The 19,051-nt window shown below is 38.8% G+C and overlaps 1 protein-coding gene across 6 annotated transcripts in view; it reads right to left on the bottom strand.

Moving 5' to 3' along the window:
- LOC311092864 (centrosomal protein of 95 kDa-like) overlaps positions 1-19,051 on the bottom strand; it is a 198,381-nt gene that overhangs the window by 145,238 nt on the left and 34,092 nt on the right. For all 6 annotated transcript variants that reach the window (XM_084129859.1, XM_084129861.1, XM_084129860.1 and 3 more), the window contains one exon: positions 7,686-7,804. In XM_084129859.1, coding sequence (XP_083985985.1) covers positions 7,686-7,804 — 119 coding nt within the window. The remainder of the gene's footprint in view (positions 1-7,685; positions 7,805-19,051) is intronic.

Below are 19,051 nucleotides of genomic sequence, written 5' to 3'. Positions count from 1 at the left end.
CTCCACCCCCCAACCCTGTACACCGGTACCTGCGTCGGGCATGGAACAGGCACACAGTCTCCGAAGACATGATTATTGCAATTTATCTAGTTTGCAAATTGTGTTCATTTATTTACAACCTCTACGTTAGGCTTATTTATGTCCTGATATTTATGTGAGATATTGAAAACTGTTCTCATGATAATCGCAAGAATCAACGTCAACAGCGTCGTCTGATATCCCTCAGGACTACGTGATAAATACACCTCACAACACCTGAGTTCAGCTGGCAAACTAGTTCGTGAGGCAAGCTAGGCAATAAAACATAACGCAAAAAACACGTAAGAGAACGAGTGTTTGTTGTCTGTTAACAGCTCTGATAATCGAAAGCTAGCTAGACATATGTGGAAATTATTGGACTGTGCCCGGTTGCATAAAGCACCTTAAGTTTTTCCCTTAAGTATGATACTTAAGGGGCGATTTCCCCTTACCTAAGAGAATAACTTAAGGGTGTTGCATATAATCTCTTAAACGGTTCTCTTAGGTAAGGGAAACATTTAAGTGTTTCACGACAGCGATCCTGGATTCACGTTATAAAAGTCTGTTGTTGCCATAGATACGCAAAACACTAACACGCCGCGTCGCGTTTAGGACAACTGTATCACACACCGGACGCGCACTTTCTCAGTTTATGGCCAGCAATATTGTTATGTTTAAGGACATTATGGAATTAAGATAATGTCTGTACGTTATGTTATGACTACTGTACTGTACAATTAAATATAATCGTTGCTATAAGTCTGCAGTCTGAACACTTTACCTCAGAGCGTCCGTTAACTGAATGAATTGAGAATATCTCCTGAAAATCCGATACACACTAATTGTAGCCTACATTTATTGAATGGTAGCCGATTTATGCACGTGTAAAACATATCCCACTACTGAAAACTCCCAGTTGCAAAAAAATGCAGTGCTATAAGCAGTTGTAACACCGCAAGTAAAGAGTGGTTGCTATGTGTGACATGGTCAAGGTCGCTCTCTAGTTTGTTAGCGATATATTGCGCAAATATTGCGCGTCGATCAAATCGGTATTCTTGCAACAATTTTTCATCGCTAAGATGGTCCAAAGGGTTCTCCCTATCCTTAAAAATTATTCTTGGCACATAATGATCTTCAGCTGGTTCCATAAATTCAGCCATGTTGTCTTATTTTTGTCCGCGTTACTCTTAAGGTTACGATTTCCAAACCTTAAATTATACTTAGGGAAATGACCGTTAAGGGGTTTTATGCAACACTTAACGCTTTTTAAGGGATTATTTAAGTGAAAAAACAGCATTTAAGGGAAATTCTAAGTGTTTATGACGTTTCACTTAAAGAAACCCTTAAGTAACACTCAAGGGTTTTTTTCTGCAACACCCTTAGGTTTAAGGGAAACATAAGGGCAAACTTAAGGGAAAATTACACTTAAGGTGCTTTATGCAACCGGGCACTGGTCTAATTATCAGCAATGGATCAATGAACAGCTTGTAAAAAAAATGACATACTACAAGCAAGCGCAACAACATACAACATAGAATGCAAACAAGTTTACAAATAAGAGATTTATTTACTGGCCACTTCATGCGTTTTCTCAGATCGGATTGCTATCAGATTTATCAAAACGATTCTATTTACACCTGGTCACAAATGTGTTTTTGCGAAACGGATTTAAATCCGATCTTCAATTCTCGCGCTATATGCAGATTTAATGGAGTGCACGTCACCGAAAGCAACAGATATGAGCTGCATTTTATTGATCATCAGCTAAAATTTCAAAATCAAAGACCGCAATAAGAGAGAGCAGCAGCAACAGCCCTGGTAAGATCATTTAGTTTCTTTACTTTTAATGATGATGATGATTGTGTGTTAAGCATCTGCGACTTACTTTCACTTTGATTTGCGATAGTTTGCACGTTGGCTTGATGAATTGATGCTCAGCTTCTCATCTGTGGTGATGCGTGTTCCAGCGCGTCGTCATATCTGGCAATAACATATAGCCTATAACACGCTCTCACACGGTTTTTTTATTATTTATTTTTTAGCATTTTTGGGAGGAGTACAATTTACATATGTGGTTTCAACAACCAGATGCATTTACACTTGTTCAGTTTCGTCTGGAATGCGTCTCAGACCACCTCCTGAAGTGGTTTGAGCGATCGGATTCAAATCCGTCTTGAATGCGTTTCGGAGGACATTTACACCTGGTCTTTTCACGATCAGATAGCTATCCGATCTGAGAAAACGCATGAAGTGGCCAGGTCTAAACACAACAGCCCCCATGACAAAAACATACGCACGAAAGCCGAAAACAAACGCTGGTTGGCATCTCACGTCCATAGACAGTATATAAACGCTCACGTCCGAATTTGAGGAAGTGGTGGGGGAAGTGACGTATGCCGTAAAGCAGTCGAATTTTGTAGTTCTTTTTGTGCTCTGGTTACTACCCGAACCCCAAAGTTACATAGTGCCAGTAAAAGCGATACAGATCCCGTCAGGCTATGGCAGACGTGTCATTCAACCTATTGTAAGTCGATGTACCATCACAAGGGTCTTGGAAATATATTATGAAGGTTGAAAAGTTACACGGTGTGGCTTTAAAAAGAGATGGTATTCATCCCTCCTGGGATGGTGCTGCTCTTCTCTCTAGTAATATGGCACATAGTATTAGAGTTCAAACATGACTTGGGGCTCAGGTCAGGAAGTAGACAGACTGGCTAAACCGACGGTCAGCTAGCTGTCTCACATCAACAAGGTCAGATAAATCCCATCACATAGAGCCTCTTTCACCTAGATATCATCATATAGAATGTGACTGTTACTGTATACAGGCCACCAGGGCACCATACAGACTTTATCAAATAATTTGCTGACTTTCTATCAGAGTTAACTGCTGGCTGCAGATAAAGTCCTAATTGTTGGTAATTTTAATATACATGTGGATAACGAAAAAAAGATGCATTGGGATTGGCATTTAAAGACATTCTTAACTCTATTGGAGTTAGACAAAACGTGTCAGGACCTACTCATTGTCGTAATCATACTCTAGATCTAATATTATCACACGGAATCAATGTTGATGCCGTTGAAATTCTGCAGCAGAGCGAAGACATCTCAGATCATTATCTAGTCTTGTGTAAACTTCATTTAGCCAAGGCTGCAAAGCCGACTCCGTGTTACAAATATGTTAGACCTATCACTTCTGCCACTAAAGATTGCTTTATTAATAATCTTCCTGATCAGTTTCATCATCTCAGCATCCCAGATAGCTTAGAAGAACTCGATATTGCGACAGAAACTTTTAACTCTCTCATGCAACCGTCTACTACAGTATCGCATCAGGCAGTGCATTGTAGCCTCCCTAAGGAAAAATTCGATTCATTCATTGCTATAGAAGAGGAAGAATTCGCTAAACTCGTTAAATCATCTAAATCGACAACATGTATGTTAGACCCTATACCTAAGCTACTGAAAGAGATGCTTCCAGAGGTCATAGATCCTCTTCTTAATATCATTAATTCATCTTTGTCATTAGGATACATACCAAAAACTTTTAAGCTTGCTATGATTAAACCGCTTGTTAAAAAAACGCAACTTGATCGTCAATTACAGGCCGATCTTGAATCTACCTTTTCTGTCAAAGATACTAGAAAACGCAGTATCCTCAACAACTATGCTCCTTTTTAGAAAGAAATGATATCTGCGAGGATTTTCAGTCAGTATTTAGACCGTACCATAGTACTGAGACTGCTCTCATCAGAGTCACAAATGATTTGCTCTTATCATCCGATCGTGGTTGTATCTCTCTATTAGTGTTACTCGATCTTAGTGCTGCATTTGATACTATTGACCACAACATTATTTTAAACAGACTCGAAAATTAGGTTGGCATTAGTGGAATTGCATTAGCATGGTTTAAATCATACTTATCTGACCGTTATCAGTTTGTAGCAGTAAATGAAGAGATGTCTCATCGATCACAAGTTCAGTATGGCGTACCACAAGGCTCAGTACTAGGACCGTTGCTTTTCACTCTGTACATACTACCCTTGGGAGATATCATTAGGAAGCATGGCATTAGTTTTCACTTATGCTGATGATACTCAGCTCTATATTTCTTCACGCCCTGACGAAACTTACCAATTCACAAAATTAACGGAATGCATAGCTGATATAAAAAATTGGATGACTAGTAATTTCCTACTACTTAATTCTGAAAAAACAGAGATTCTAATTATTGGACAAAAAAACTTCCTCACGTAATAACCTAGAATACTGTCTAACACTTGATGGCTGCTCTGTCAAGTCTTCGTCGTCAGTTAGGAACCTGGGTGTGGTCTTTGATACCAATCTTTCATTTGAAAGTCACGTGTCTAGTATCTATAAAACCAAATTTTTTCATCCTAAAAATATATCTAAAATACGTCATATGCTCTCATTGACAAATGCGGAACAATTAGTTCATGCGTTCATGACCTCAAGGCTAGATTATTGTAATGATTTTATGGGTGGTTGCCCTGCACGCTTAATAAACAAACTACAGCTGGTCCAAAACACAGCAGCTCGAGTTCTTACCAGAACCAGGAAGTATGACCATATTAGCCCAGTTCTGTCAACACTGCATTGGCTCCCTATTAAACATCATATAAATTTTAAAATATTGCTGATTACTTACAAAGCACTAAATGGTTTAGCGCCGCAGTACATGAGTGAGCTCTTAAAGCATTATAGTCCTTCACGTCTATTGCGATCTCAAAATTCCAGCCAGTTGATAATACCTAGAATATCAAAATCGACTGCTGGCTGTAGATCCTTTTCCTATTTAGCACCAAAACTTTGGAACAGTCTTCCTAACATTGTCCGGGAAGCAGACACATCCTGTCAGTTCAAAGCTAGACTAAAAACACATCTCTTTGACCTAGCATACACAGAACACATTATAGACTTCTATAATTCAATGTTAGGCTGCATAGATTAGCTCAGCCGGAACCGGGAACACTTCCCATAAATCCTGATGTACTCGTTACATCATAATAAGAACGGCGTCTACGCTAATATTAGTCTCTCTGTTTATCCCGAGGTTTACCGCAGTCCGCCGGATCCAGGGCATATCCAGATCTGATGAAGGACCTGCGCCTGGACGCGATGACAAGACAGTCCTGAAGTGCCAACTAGTCTCTCCCCTGTGAAGGCCTCCTTCCCTTCTCTTTACCTCTGTACAGATAAAGCATTGTCGGGATGATTCCGGTTCGCGTGGCTACGCGGAAGCGGTAGAAATTCTGTATTCTAAATTTTAAGGCCAGACAAGTAGTTTGTTGAGGGTTGGTTTGTAGGGAAGGGCTACACGCCTGCGCACATATTCAAACACGCATACCTATAGACTGAACTCGTAATACGCATGTGCACACCATCAGCGTACTCACGGGTTTGCGTTTTTGAAGTTTGCGCAGAAAGCCAGTAACTTTTGAACAGTTTGTCAGAAAATGATAAATGTGGTATCCATGGATTCCTTGTGTCATGCTGAATGACAGGGTTGGATGTACCACGTGTCCGTCATTTTGAATTGTTATAAATTGCAATATCTTTTAAACTATTTGACATATCTTCACAAAATTTGGTATGCATGATCGACATCGTGTCCTGAAGGTACATGAGAAGATTCAACAGCGCCACCTAGTGTTCCAGAGATATAAGTTTTTTCGCAAAAACGGTTATAACTTTTGAAAACAAAGTTAAAAATTGTATTTATGACATTATGTTCCTTGGTATATGCCAATTCCAATGATATCTCATTTGTCATTTCCCAAACATGTGACTGTCTGCCATATTGAAGCAAATGAAAAAGCTTTTTCGCTACTCCTCCTATAAATGTTGCCCAATTTTGTCCAAAATTGGATCAGATAATCTTTGGACTGAGCTGCACAGAAATTACTGAACGGATTTTTGATATTCACTACCGTTCCTGATAAATTTGTCTCTGAAGTTGACCTTGCCTGTGTTTGTGTCTTTATGCTAGTTAGCTTAGCATGCTAATTGGTTAATTGTAAAAAAAATTGAGAATGATGTAATTGAACTTTTGAAATATAACATGCAGTGCATCTCTATGAACAGACGTCTGCCTAGTGGCACAAAGAGATAAACTGCAGGTACTAGACCCAGTTCAAATTATAGTTGCACACGGGTTCGAATCCCGTCTGGGTGAACTTTATAAAATTGTGTGTAATGTTGTCTTTCAATTTCTGCTGTTTCTGTTCTTCGGGCTCTGCACTGCCGTTGCTGCCGCTTCAGGGATTTGAGCCCCTATTGTAATTGTTAGTTTTCTTCATCATCATCAACAATATTATTATTATTATTCCGTATGGGGTGTCTATGGCAGCCCTATCAATGGAATATGAGTAAATGATGAAATTTGGCACACTTGAAGTGATGCTAATTAAAAGTAATTTGACCAACTTATGGGTCTCTAGGACCAACTCTATAGTGCCACCACCAGTTCAAAAATTAACTTTTCTAATGGTTATAACTTTTAAGCTCGATGGTGTTTTAAGCCCCCAATGGCTCCTTAGAGGCAGCTAACCCTACCCTCAACCTTAAACCTACCCATCCCCTCGCTGCCTGGAAGGCGCCGTTGGGGGATTAAAACACTGAACACCTAACTTTTAAATCATTTGATCTAGAAAAATGAAACTTAGTACACCTGATTCCTCTCTTCATGCTGATCACTTACAAGACTCTGCTCATTACAATAGAGGCCATTTTGAAAAGTACAGTATTTAGTTTTTTCACTACTTATTCAAATTTTGCCCAATTCTTACGAAAATTGGCTCAGATGATCTTTGGACCGAGCCACACAGAAATTGCTGAACAGATTTTTGACATTTGCTACCGCTCCCGAGAAATAACTTTCTGAAGTCGACTCTCACTGTGTTTGTTCTCATATGTGCTTAAATGCTTGCTGTGCTGTTGTGCTTACTTAGCTGCTGTGCTTACAGTACATTTTGCTGTACTTTTTGCTTGATGTATTTGCTGTGCTTGCGATGCCTTCGGGGCTTGGCCCCATATCGCTGCTTGCAGCTATATTTTTTATTTTATTTTCGCTTTTCTAGGCTATTGAGTAATTGAATGATAGAAATCCTTTTCATTTGCTTAAAAACAAAAATCTAACCAGTTTGAACTGGAATACCATCCCCACTCCCCAGTCTCAGTATCTCCTTTTGTGTGTATTTGATCATTTAAGCACAATAAGCCACGTAAAAGGTAATCGCTCACTGTCTGAGAAGCGCAAAACTATCCCTCAGAGAACACACAAGTACCGAATGAAGTTCTCTTTCACATGTTCTCGCGCTTGAATGTTTTAAAATTGATTAAATGTTTAAATTGGCAAGACTTAAGTTAAAAACATCTGCAAATTATACATTTTTGTGATGCCCAGTACTGGCCTGATCAGGCCACTGAAAATTAAGCCCTGGCCTTAGCTTGTTTCAGTGTGTTAGGGTTAGAGTCAAACTCTGGCCCTACAGGATTAGAGTTGAAGAACCCTCCCCTATATCGTTATCCATTGTAATTCGCATATTGTGTTCCACTGAGACAAAAGCATGACAGCATCATGTATAATGTGTAATGAATGAAAACTCGGTTACTGGAATGCAATGATTAATGCTGATAGGCACCTTCTTGTTTGGCCATGAACCTGCAGCCAGAATCCCTCAGTTTGATGAGCTCTGTGGTTGACTTGAATTCATCCCCATTCCAGGAACAGAGGGAACGTTCGCTGGACTGGAGTGCAGATCTGGAGACAGAAAGAGAAAAAAATTCTGGCTTAGCTCTCAGTTTACTGATGGTGTAGCTATGAGTTCATGTACAGAAGGTAGTCAACCAAAATGCCTATTACCACCGCTGTGGTATTAAAAACAACCCAGTCACACGTCACACAAATACGGTTAAAACAAGTGTTCCATCCAGGACTGAGAAACGCAGCAAAGTCATCCAAAAACTCTCATTAAACAGTCAAGAAATAAAGTGTGTCAGTGTAATGCTTAAAAATGTCTTAAAAATGCTAACAGTCAAAGAAAAGCTTGAGCACTGAGTTTTGTTTCAGTTTATAGACATGCTCAAGAAAAAAAAAGTTCACCGCAACGGAGAGGCAGAAAGCACACCCTGTTTTTTTTTTCTTTATTTTACAAAAGCACAATGTTTTGATTTGATTGTAAGTGGACACATAAAAGTAGACATCTCACAGATTCCTTTTTCATATTTCTTTTTTCTGTGTGACTACAAATGACGGAGTAATTTAATATTATTGTGCTACAATGTGAAGAAAATCCAGCAAAACGCGCCTGCGCGTTTGCCGACCTCAGAGGGTTAGACAATAGCCTTGCAGCTGTGCTTCAGGCGATCCGAGTTCGAGTCCTAGCTCAAGGTTCAGGCTTCTCAAACCAACATGATGGTTTGGTCACAAAATGTAGCCTCGTTTAATATTTGTCATAAATAAAATAACATTTGAAACGTACATTTAAAACACTTTTCGGAGCTTTGTTATTCATTGTCTGTCATTTTTATTAGTAGTAGGCGTTTATTATTTCAACAACATTGTAAATATTTGTTTGACAGCAAACAAAAGTTTGTTTTACTGTTCTTGATTAGAAATAGGACTTAGAAATAGGAAACAGTAGATTATTATAGTCAAGCGTTTGAATTAATAAATAGAGGCTCTACTGGAATAACTTGCCCTTGTTGGGCTGTTCCACAGATGAAAAAACTTCTGAAGGTGCTCAATGTATCTGTTGAAGGTAAATTTTTAGTCAGCCGATCACACCAGAAAGTCACAATGGCCTGAAGAAGCTTGTATTTAATCTGCTAAATTATTGTTTTGTTAATGTGAATGTGAAATTGAGATGACGGACGGTGATAACCATAGCAACTGAAGAAAAACAACACATTTCAAAACAGATCTGTACATTGAACAAATAGGTGTTGGCTGAATATGTTTATTATAGTTTTAAAAAGACTAAAATGACCAAAAAAAATACTAACTAGATCAGTAGTCTCCAACCTTTTTTCATTTGAGAGCTACTTTTTAAAAATAAAAGTGGCCGAGAGCTACTCATGTTATTCAAGACTTCAATCTCTTAAAGGTGCTCTAAGCGATGTCATGCGTTTTTTAGGCCAAAACATTTTTTGTCACATACAGCAAACATCTCCTCACCATCCGCTAGCTGCCTGTCCCCTGAACACACTGTAAAAAAACGCAGTCTCTGTAGACACCCCAGGCTCTACAAACGGCAAGAAAAACAAACTGGGCTAACCCGCACCACCAAACATAACAAACTGTTCCAGCCAATAACCGACAAGAATGATTTGGGGGTGGGGTTTGGGGGGTTAGTGCGTGGATGAGGAGGAGGGAGGGTCTAACTAGCCTCCATTTTGTTTGACAATACTTTAAACGTCAACAAGAAGTGACGTCACCCAACATCACTTAGAGCACCTTTAAATAATGTCTCATAACTCTCATATTGACAACTATACAAACTGTTTTAGACCTAAAATAGTTTTTGTAGGCCTATATATGTCCCCTTTAATGTCAAAGAAAAGAACAGAATCAGAGATTAATAGTACTTTGCATATTATATTGTTAAAACAAATAACTATAGTTGATTTTATAGTGCATCATAACTAGAGATGAAATGGTATGAATTTCATTTCATGATTATAGTGACCAAAATGATCACGGTTATCACACACTCGTTCAAATGTGCTTGAAATGTTCAAAAAGTACTAATACTACTCAATGAAATAATTTAAAAATGATGGCCAGATTTTAAAAGAGTGTCTTGCAACAATTACATTTAGTCATTTAGCAGACACTTTTGTCCAAAGCGACATGTTATCTAACATGTTATCTAACATGTACAAGTTAAAATTAAAAAAAGATTTTTATAAAAAAAATAAACCTCACATATTTCAGCCTTAAAATCATTTTTATAAAAAGAATGTGCTTATAAACACTTCTTTATTAGGCATTACACAGAGGGAAGATGAAAAGCAAATTCCATCGAAACTTTTCTAAAGACAGTTGGTTTCCCCCTTAGAGATGCATTCAAATAATTAATTAATTCATACATTCTTTCAAATAATTTCTCTCAGCATTCTGCATTGTCATGTTTTCACACAGAACGAAACCTACGCTGCATGCTGTGCCTCTGTGAGACCCCTGCTAACTTTGCTTAATCTTGCTTGATTGAAACTTTGACGTCCTTTTTTTTCTATTGTTGGTTGTTTTTCTGTTATATTGTACTACATGTGCATATTCATAAATAAATAATAATAATAACCTCACAGCCGATATGTCAAACTTGATTTGGATTGGAGGGGGTGGGACACCTGTCTATATTGTCTACACCTGTCTTGTGTAGGTAACGAAATTTAAATGTTTCAGGGAAGAAACACTTCATATTATATTGTATATAATGCTGTATGCCACTGCGTGTCATCCACACCAATTACAAAAACCAACTGTAACAAATTATTTAGCCTTTGTTCCTTAAAAGGAACTGAATGCCTTGAGTTCACCTTGCATTGAAGACTAGGTTGATCGCGATTCGCGAATAAAAGAGCTCTGTATTACCTTCTCCACTCACATTCGTTTCTATAGAGTTGGCAGGGACTGAATGGACTGAAAAGGAACTGAATGCCTTGAGTTCACCTTGCATTGAAGACTAGGTTGATCACGATTCGCGAATAAAAGAGCTCTGTATTACCTTCTCCACTCACATTCGTTTCTATAGAGTTGGCAGGGACGCGTTCCTCAACAGTTCATGTTTAGACAATGCCAGATTGTTGACAATCATAACATGCTGCTCAAACATTCTAAAACCCTACAGAACCAATTGAGACGCTTGAATTGAGCACTTTCATGGATTAACCATTTTATGTAAAACTTTTAAATGCATTACAATATTTATAACTTAAGATACATTTGGACATTTATCCTGAAACTAACTTTGCCAGCTCATTAAAGGTAGGGTAGGTAGGATTTTTCTGAAAAAAAAAACATTCCAAATTTGTTTAAACTGTCTTTATATACCAATACATAATTGAAATATAAGTACTCTGAAAAAAAAGAGTATAAAAATCGAGTGTCTGTAGACCTCTCACGACTGTTGTAAACACAGCTAATTATTTCCATTCACTCCACCCCCTCCCTTCTGGGCTCCTTCCAAAGCCACGCCCCCAAAACACATGAACGCGCGACGCCAAATGCTCAGGCTCAGGAAGACGCATTTATTTACCTGAGACGAGTGGAGAGGAAGGAGCGCAGTGCATGCAGTGACATCATGTCAGAATCACATGTAATAAAATACCTAACTTTATCACTAGAAATATAAACAAATAAGATGGCTTTTAGTACTCACTATCAAGCTAGCATATCGATACTGGTAAAGTTTAAAATATATTTTGTTTGATTCGGTAACGAGCTATATTTAGGCTATAGGTAACGAGCTATATTCATAAGGCAAAGCTAAAAACAGGTTGCATTGATACACGTTTTTCCATTACCATCAGTTAAACTGTGATGAAGGTGAATTTCGTGTAAGAGTCATAACATATACGGTGTTTTGCATGTAAGAGTTTACATGATGAAAACATTGTTGACTCTGATGAGGACTAACGTTACACTCCAGAGACAAGTACCGCATCGTCGGTTCGAGGACAGTTCCGGGGTTGAGGGCGAAGCAGAGGAGGTCGTTCAAGAGTGCGGGCAACCAGGGTCCGAGGAAGTAGTTTTTGCCTTGTTTGCCTTCGCTGACTGCATATGCAGGTGCTTTGAATTTTGAATGCTCTTTCTCTCTGCCATAATTTTACTCTTTGTAGGTTCCGCGCCTCTCTTGCACTCCCCTCAAATCAAACGGGTGCGCGCGCATATGGGCAGATCTAGCAACAGTGGTGGTAGCCATGGTTGCGAGAGTGAGTGACAGTCGCCCAAACCAATCAATTGTTTCGTCCCGGATGGAAATAATGAGCTGTGTTTATTGCAGATTAAAAGGTCTACAGTCACTCGATTTTTAAACTCTCTTTTTCAGAGCACTTACATTTTAATTATGTATTGGTATATAAAGACAGTTTAAACAAATCTGAAAAAAAGTTTTTTATAAAAATCCTACCTACCCTACCTTTAAGTGAAAAGTCGCAAAATAACATTAGACTAACACTATTAAAGGGATGGTTCGGAGTAATCCATGACCGAGCCAAACACCCCCCCAGAAGCTTTTTTTCCCTTGGTCGAACATTATTAAAGTTAGAGCGTCGCGGTCACTTCCGTGATTTGGGAAAAACACTTGTAATCAACAGGAAAATTACAATGAACTACAAACATGGCGCTAGGACAGGAAATGCAACAAAAGCCCAAACAAAACATGAAGAAATATGTTCTGAGAGCGGCTTCCAGACGGTAGAACAGGTGGCCTGGGTGGAGCAGGCTGAGCAGGTGGCCAGGGGAAAGTTGATGACCAAGGTGGAGCAGGCAGTGCTGGCCATGGTGGCGGTGCTGAAGTCCACCACAGCGGAGCAAATAGGACTAAAGAAACCCCTGGTCGTGCAGGCAGGACTGGTGACAACTCATAGCAGAGCCATCAGGGACACGGAAAGTTAAAAAACGGTCTCAGTGGCCGTAATAGAGCCGTCAGGGGAAACAGAAAGTTCAGAAACACCCTCTGTGGCCATAACCGAGGCGTCAGGAGAAACCGAGAGTTCAGAGGAGAATGTCGCTGCCTCCTCAGAAGAAACAGGTGAGGTGTGTGCAGCATAAACACAGAAAATGGCTGCCTCCATCACAGGAAGTACAGAAGAAATGGGAACAACCTCTGGGGCAGACAGTGCTGAGACCGGTAGGCTTGAGAGAGCTGAGCTAGTCTAGGGATGCCGGCTGCACGCACCAAAGTCAGCGGTTTGTCCTCCAAGCTGGATGCCAGTCTCACTCGCGTAGGGACCACCTTAATGACTTCATGAGTGACGTTCATGACGACCGTGAATTCTGCCGTGGCGTCCATGGTGGCTGAAGACTCTGGCGTAGCGACGTGACGAGACTCTGGTGGCTATTATGACTGGGGACACTGGTGTGGTAGCCTCCCCCATGGCACCCACTGTAAAAGCTGAACCGCTTTGTTTTAATGCAATGGCAATGTAATATTTCAGTGTCCAATTAGGATCATGCATTGTTTTTAATAACAAAATTCCTCATGAATAGACATGAACATCTGACCCAAAACATGAACACGATCCACCATAAAACAACGACTAGCAAAGCACAAGAGAAACACAAGGGCTATATACAGTGAGGAAAATAAGTATTTGAACACCCTGCTATTTTGCAAGTTCTCCCACTTGTAAATCATGGAGGGGTCTGAAATTGTCATCGTAGGTGCATGTCCACTGTGAGAGACATAATCTAAAAAAAAAAATCCAGAAATCACAATATATGATTTTTTAACTATTTATTTGTATGATACAGCTGCAAATAAGTATTTGAACACCTGTCTATCAGCTAGAATTCTGACCCTCAAAGACCTGTTAGTCTGCCTTTAAAATGTCCACCTCCACTCCATTTATTATCCTAAATTAGATGCACCTGTTTGAGGTCGTTAGCTGCATAAAGACACCTGTCCACCCCATACAATCAGTAAGAATCCAACTACTAACATGGCCAAGACCAAAGAGCTGTCCAAAGACACTAGAGACAAAATTGTACACCTCCACAAGGCTGGAAAGGGCTACGGGGAAATTACCAAGCAGCTTGGTGAAAAAAGGTCCACTGTTGGAGCAATCATTAGAAAATGGAAGAAGCTAAACATGTCAATCTCCCTCGGACTGGGGCTCCATGCAAGATCTCACCTCGTGGGGTCTCAATGATCCTAAGAAAGGTGAGAAATCAGCCCAGAACTACACGGGAGGAGCTGGTCAATGACCTGAAAAGAGCTGGGACCACCGTTTCCAAGGTTACTGTTGGTAATACACTAAGACGTCATGGTTTGAAATCATGCATGGCACGGAAGGTTCCCCTGCTTAAACCAGCACATGTCAAGGCCCGTCTTAAGTTTGCCAATGACCATTTGGATGATCCAGAGGAGTCATGGGAGAAAGTCATGTGGTCAGATGAGACCAAAATAGAACTTTTTGGTCATAATTCCACTAAACGTGTTTGGAGGAAGAAGAATGATGAGTACCATCCCAAGAACACCATCCCTACTGTGAAGCATGGGGGTGGTAGCATCATGCTTTGGGGGTGTTTTTCTGCACATGGGACAGGGCGACTGCACTGTATTAAGGAGAGGATGACCGGGGCCATGTATTGCGAGATTTTGGGGAACAACCTCCTTCCCTCAGTTAGAGCATTGAAGATGGGTCGAGGCTGGGTCTTCCAACATGACAATGACCCGAAGCACACAGCCAGGATAACCAAGGAGTGGCTCTGTAAGAAGCATATCAAGGTTCTGGTGTGGCCTAGCCAGTCTCCAGACCTAAACCCAATAGAGAATCTTTGGAGGGAGCTCAAACTCCGTGTTTCTCAGCGACAGCCCAGAAACCTGACTGATCTAGAGAAGATCTGTGTGGAGGAGTGGGCCAAAATCCCTCCTGCAGTGTGTGCAAACCTGGTGAAAAACTACAGGAAACGTTTGACCTCTGTAATTGCAAACAAAGGCTACTGTACCAAATATTAACATTGATTTTCTCAGGTGTTCAAATACTTATTTGCAGCTGTATCATACAAATAAATAGTTAAAAAAATCATACATTGTGATTTCTGGAATATTTCTTTTTAGATTATGTCTCTCATAGTGGACATGCACCTACGATGACAATTTCAGACCCCTCCATGATTTCTAAGTGGGAGAACTTGCAAAATAGCAGGGTGTTCAAATACTTATTTTCCTCACTGTATGTATAATATGGTAACCATAATGTTTCATTATGAAACATTATGGTTTCATTCAAACACGCTCTGCGTTTGAATTTCGTTATTCATCATAACGAATGGAAACATTTGAAGTAACATATGATAATCAATTTTTTTTCTTTTCTAGTAGTTGTTACTGAAGTGATCCGTTTGAAAGATTTATAGGCTGCTATAGGTTATTGTTATTATTATTATTATTTTATGTAGCACTGCGCGTAGCCTATGCCTACAAGGCACAACAAACCTGGTGTTCATTATTGTTGGAAACGTGTGTGGGTATTCTGTGAATTTTAAAAAGCAATTTTAACCAGAAAAAAAAAACATTTTAACCGTACAGCCCTATAGTTTCTCTTGATAACAGCATGTTCACAGTTTTTTTTATTTTTTTTTTTATACAGGGACCAGATGCCACTGAGTCCTGCTGACTTCAACATTCACATGAGTCTCTGTACATGAACATGGTAAAGTGAAAAACTCCTTGGAAATGAAAGGTATGTACAATGTTTTTAGGAATGGCAGAAAGGGCTCTGTCTTTGGACCACTGTTTTCAATAGTGTGCTTTTTTGTCATTTGTTGTGTATCTTTGGATTATGTTGTGTTGTAAATAAATCCAAACAATCAAAAAGCCATTCTTTTTTAAATCTCCTCATTCTTTGTGCAAGGTTGCTCAGAATGACAGGGCCTGATAGCTCTTAATAGGGCCATTAGGGGAGGGTCTTTGTCTTTCTCAGGTGTGAAAACCATACATATTAATGATGTGTTCACGCCTCCCACATAAAGCTTTCTTACACAAAACACGTCTTACAAATTTTAAATCAATATATTGTCTTATCTGAATGAGCAGTCAGGGTGATTTTCACATAGTTTTGGAACAAATATTCTAGGCTACGTGATACAATTTTCAAAAGTCTTGTGAAGAAATAATCAGTATGGGTTTCATGGCCTTATTTCAGTGACAAATTTTTTTTGTATTTTCACAAACCACGCATAAATGTCATTATCTCAAAACTACAAACTTTTACATACATGCTGCTGATATATTATTGTAGCACAGTTTGTGCTAAATACAGACTTTAGCCATGAAAACAGAAATAAGCACAAATGTCAGAGCATGTCAGAACACCTCCAGGGCCAGAAAACACCTCAGACCCCAGAGGATTAAAACTCCCATGCAAAGGCTAATTTATGTACTACGCTATCACTCTTAATACTCCAATGCAAATGTGTAGCCTATATAATTCATATTTCTACCTATAGTTATTTTATTTTATTACAAGGAGAAAATAATCCATATCAAGAATTATTTTTTCAAATACAGGGTATTTATACTGCAATATCAGGGCTCCAGACTGTACCTAAAATGAACGCATTTGCAACCAAAAATATTAATTTGTGAGTGATATTTTTGTTAAGATCGGCACTGGCGACAACACAAATTTACACTTTATGATTGTAAATGTGCATGTTATGTGCGTGTTCTCTGACCGACCAGTAGCCTATCACATAATTTGTTGTAGTGACGTAATAAAATGAGATGAATCACCTTGAATCACCTTAAAATGAGGAGAATCACCTTTCCGCGCCAGAAAAAAAAAATTGTCAAAACGACCAATATCTGACTTTTCCAAACAATCCTCCTCATGCACCAACGCGGATGACACACCTGCTAATAAAAAAGCAGGCTCTAGCAGATGTGCAAGCACGCGTGCGAGATAGAACAACAGAGACACAGGGGGTCATCTTTTTGTGTCAGTCAATGAACACATAGTAATAAAAAAACATTTAGTACAGTTAGAGAACAGACACTACAATTAAAAAAACGGAACACGTTTGCTCAATTGAGCATGAACTGAACAAGAATCGCAACACAGATCAGCAGCAGGAGTCAGTTTTTACCTCACATTGCCCATTTTGCCTCACTCTTCTGACTGACAAGACAATGGCGGAAGATTTGGTTTCAAATCAAAATGTAGTGTAAAAGCGGCTATTTAAGCGAGTTTGTTATTGTAGTTTTGTTGCTGTGTTTTTCATTTAAGAATAACAATGAACCCACCATTCAAGCAACTGCCACCTCCAAATTGCCACTAATTCGAAATGGCGCAAGCGTGAAGCTCAGCTTTCATTGGAATTAATTGAAAACGCATCCCTACTACGCTTACATTGTTTTTTTGATTACTACATTTGGTTAAGTGAATGTGATTTTTTAAAATCTTACTGACTATTTTTAATAAGGTGATGCGTCCACCAAATCTATGGTTATGGCGCCAATTAGCGGGCAAGAGCAGAAATGCATTTCCTGTGGTGAAAAAACGCATTCTGGTTGAGTACTATCTGTAGTAGCATTTCAAAGGCTTTTTTAGTTATAACTCAAGACTGCCCAACAATCTTGAAAATTATACTTCCTCCTTTAGCTTTTTTCTCACAGATTGTATATTATTTGGTTGGCAGTAGGCACCAACAGTGTCAGAAGTCATGTTTCCACTGTTGGGCAAAAAGAGAGCATGCTTGTGTGTGCCAGGGCCAGTTGTGTTTCCACTAGGGGTGTACAATATTAAGCAAAAAAAATAAATTGTGCTGGAGCCTTGCCTGGTTTAGGCCTGTCGTGGGCAGCTGACTCCTGAAGATTTTAATTCTACATATTCTGTGAGGTGGTTTGTTCACAGCACTGAAATTAACTTTTCCATTAAGGACCTATATTTTATGGAATGCCAAAGCTGACTTTATTATAAATAAATAAATACATAAATAAATATACGAAGAAATGTAAAAAAGCAAAAATACATAAATAAATACATAAATAAATATACAAAGAAATGTAAAAAAGTACAAATAAATTAGTATTTATACTTTTATTTCCTTATTTATGTATAATCGTATTTTTTCACACATTTATTTATTTATTTATTTATTTATTTATACATTTATACATTTATTTATTTCCACTTTTATTTCTTTCCACATTTATTTATGTATATATGTTTTTATGTCTACATTTATTTATTTTCACATTTATTTATTTATACATTTATTTATTTCCACATTTATTTATTTCTACATTTATTTCTACATTTCTTTGTCCGTATGCTAATGAGGGGGGCGTGTTTTACCTCAGACATCAGAAATCGAGCTCAGAGTGGCAGTGCTGAAGCTTTGAGGCCAGTGACACCTTGTGGTGTGACCAAACAAAACGCAAGAGGTGTGCGGACAATATCACATTTTAAGTCATGTAATGTCACCCTAACTGTATAAGACAGTGACTTACCGCCACCTACTGGCTGTTTTAGTTTCATATTTAAACGTACAATTTAATTGATTCCATCATTTCATATTTATATATTCAAATGTTTTATTTTTAACATTAATCTCATAACGACTTTTATGCAATTGTAATTGCAGTGTAAAAGCATTCTCCTCTGTATTAAGATTTTGACTTTTAATGACTTAATGACTTTTGTTAATTTTATTTTACTGATAACAGCCATAGTGCCTTATTATTATAATAACTGAGTAGTTTATCAATTAATATTAAGAACTTGACATATATGATGATGTATACCTATTTAATAAGGTTTGGGGGAAAAAACGCCCCTGGAAATCAATTTATAGGGGGAAATATCACCACGACCATGGGCACGACAGGTGCTGTTTGAATGGGCATGATGATGCTTCTGTGCTCCAATGCATGGCGTGAGATGCGTGGCTCACTAGCTGCGTTTACATGAGCCCCTTTTGTTTGATTTAAGAATAATTCCAAATTGATGACTTGTGATTAATCAGTATCTAAGAGCAGCATCTATGAAATATGGGTTGTGTTTTAAGCATTTGAATTGTCACCTATTATGCATATGAAATTAGGAAACGTGAATGTAAACTGTGTATTGAGTCGCGTTTCAAACTCATTGATCAATATGCTTGCGTAGGAGTCAGTGAAATGTGCGCTGGTTTCTCTCCACGTTCTGCGCTGGTGTGCGAGTCTCATCGACAATAAACGCAAGCCAAACGCAAGCTCTTATCAGCCCTATCCACCGCATTTACATTGTTATTAATAGTGAATTACTTTCATGCGCTTCCATGTCCAAGTGTCTG

Source organism: Abramis brama, assembly GCF_963993115.1.
Source record: "Abramis brama genome assembly, chromosome: 11".
In the NCBI taxonomy this organism is placed as follows: Eukaryota; Metazoa; Chordata; class Actinopteri; order Cypriniformes; family Leuciscidae; genus Abramis; species Abramis brama.
This window is presented reverse-complemented; position numbering and strand designations above follow the sequence as displayed.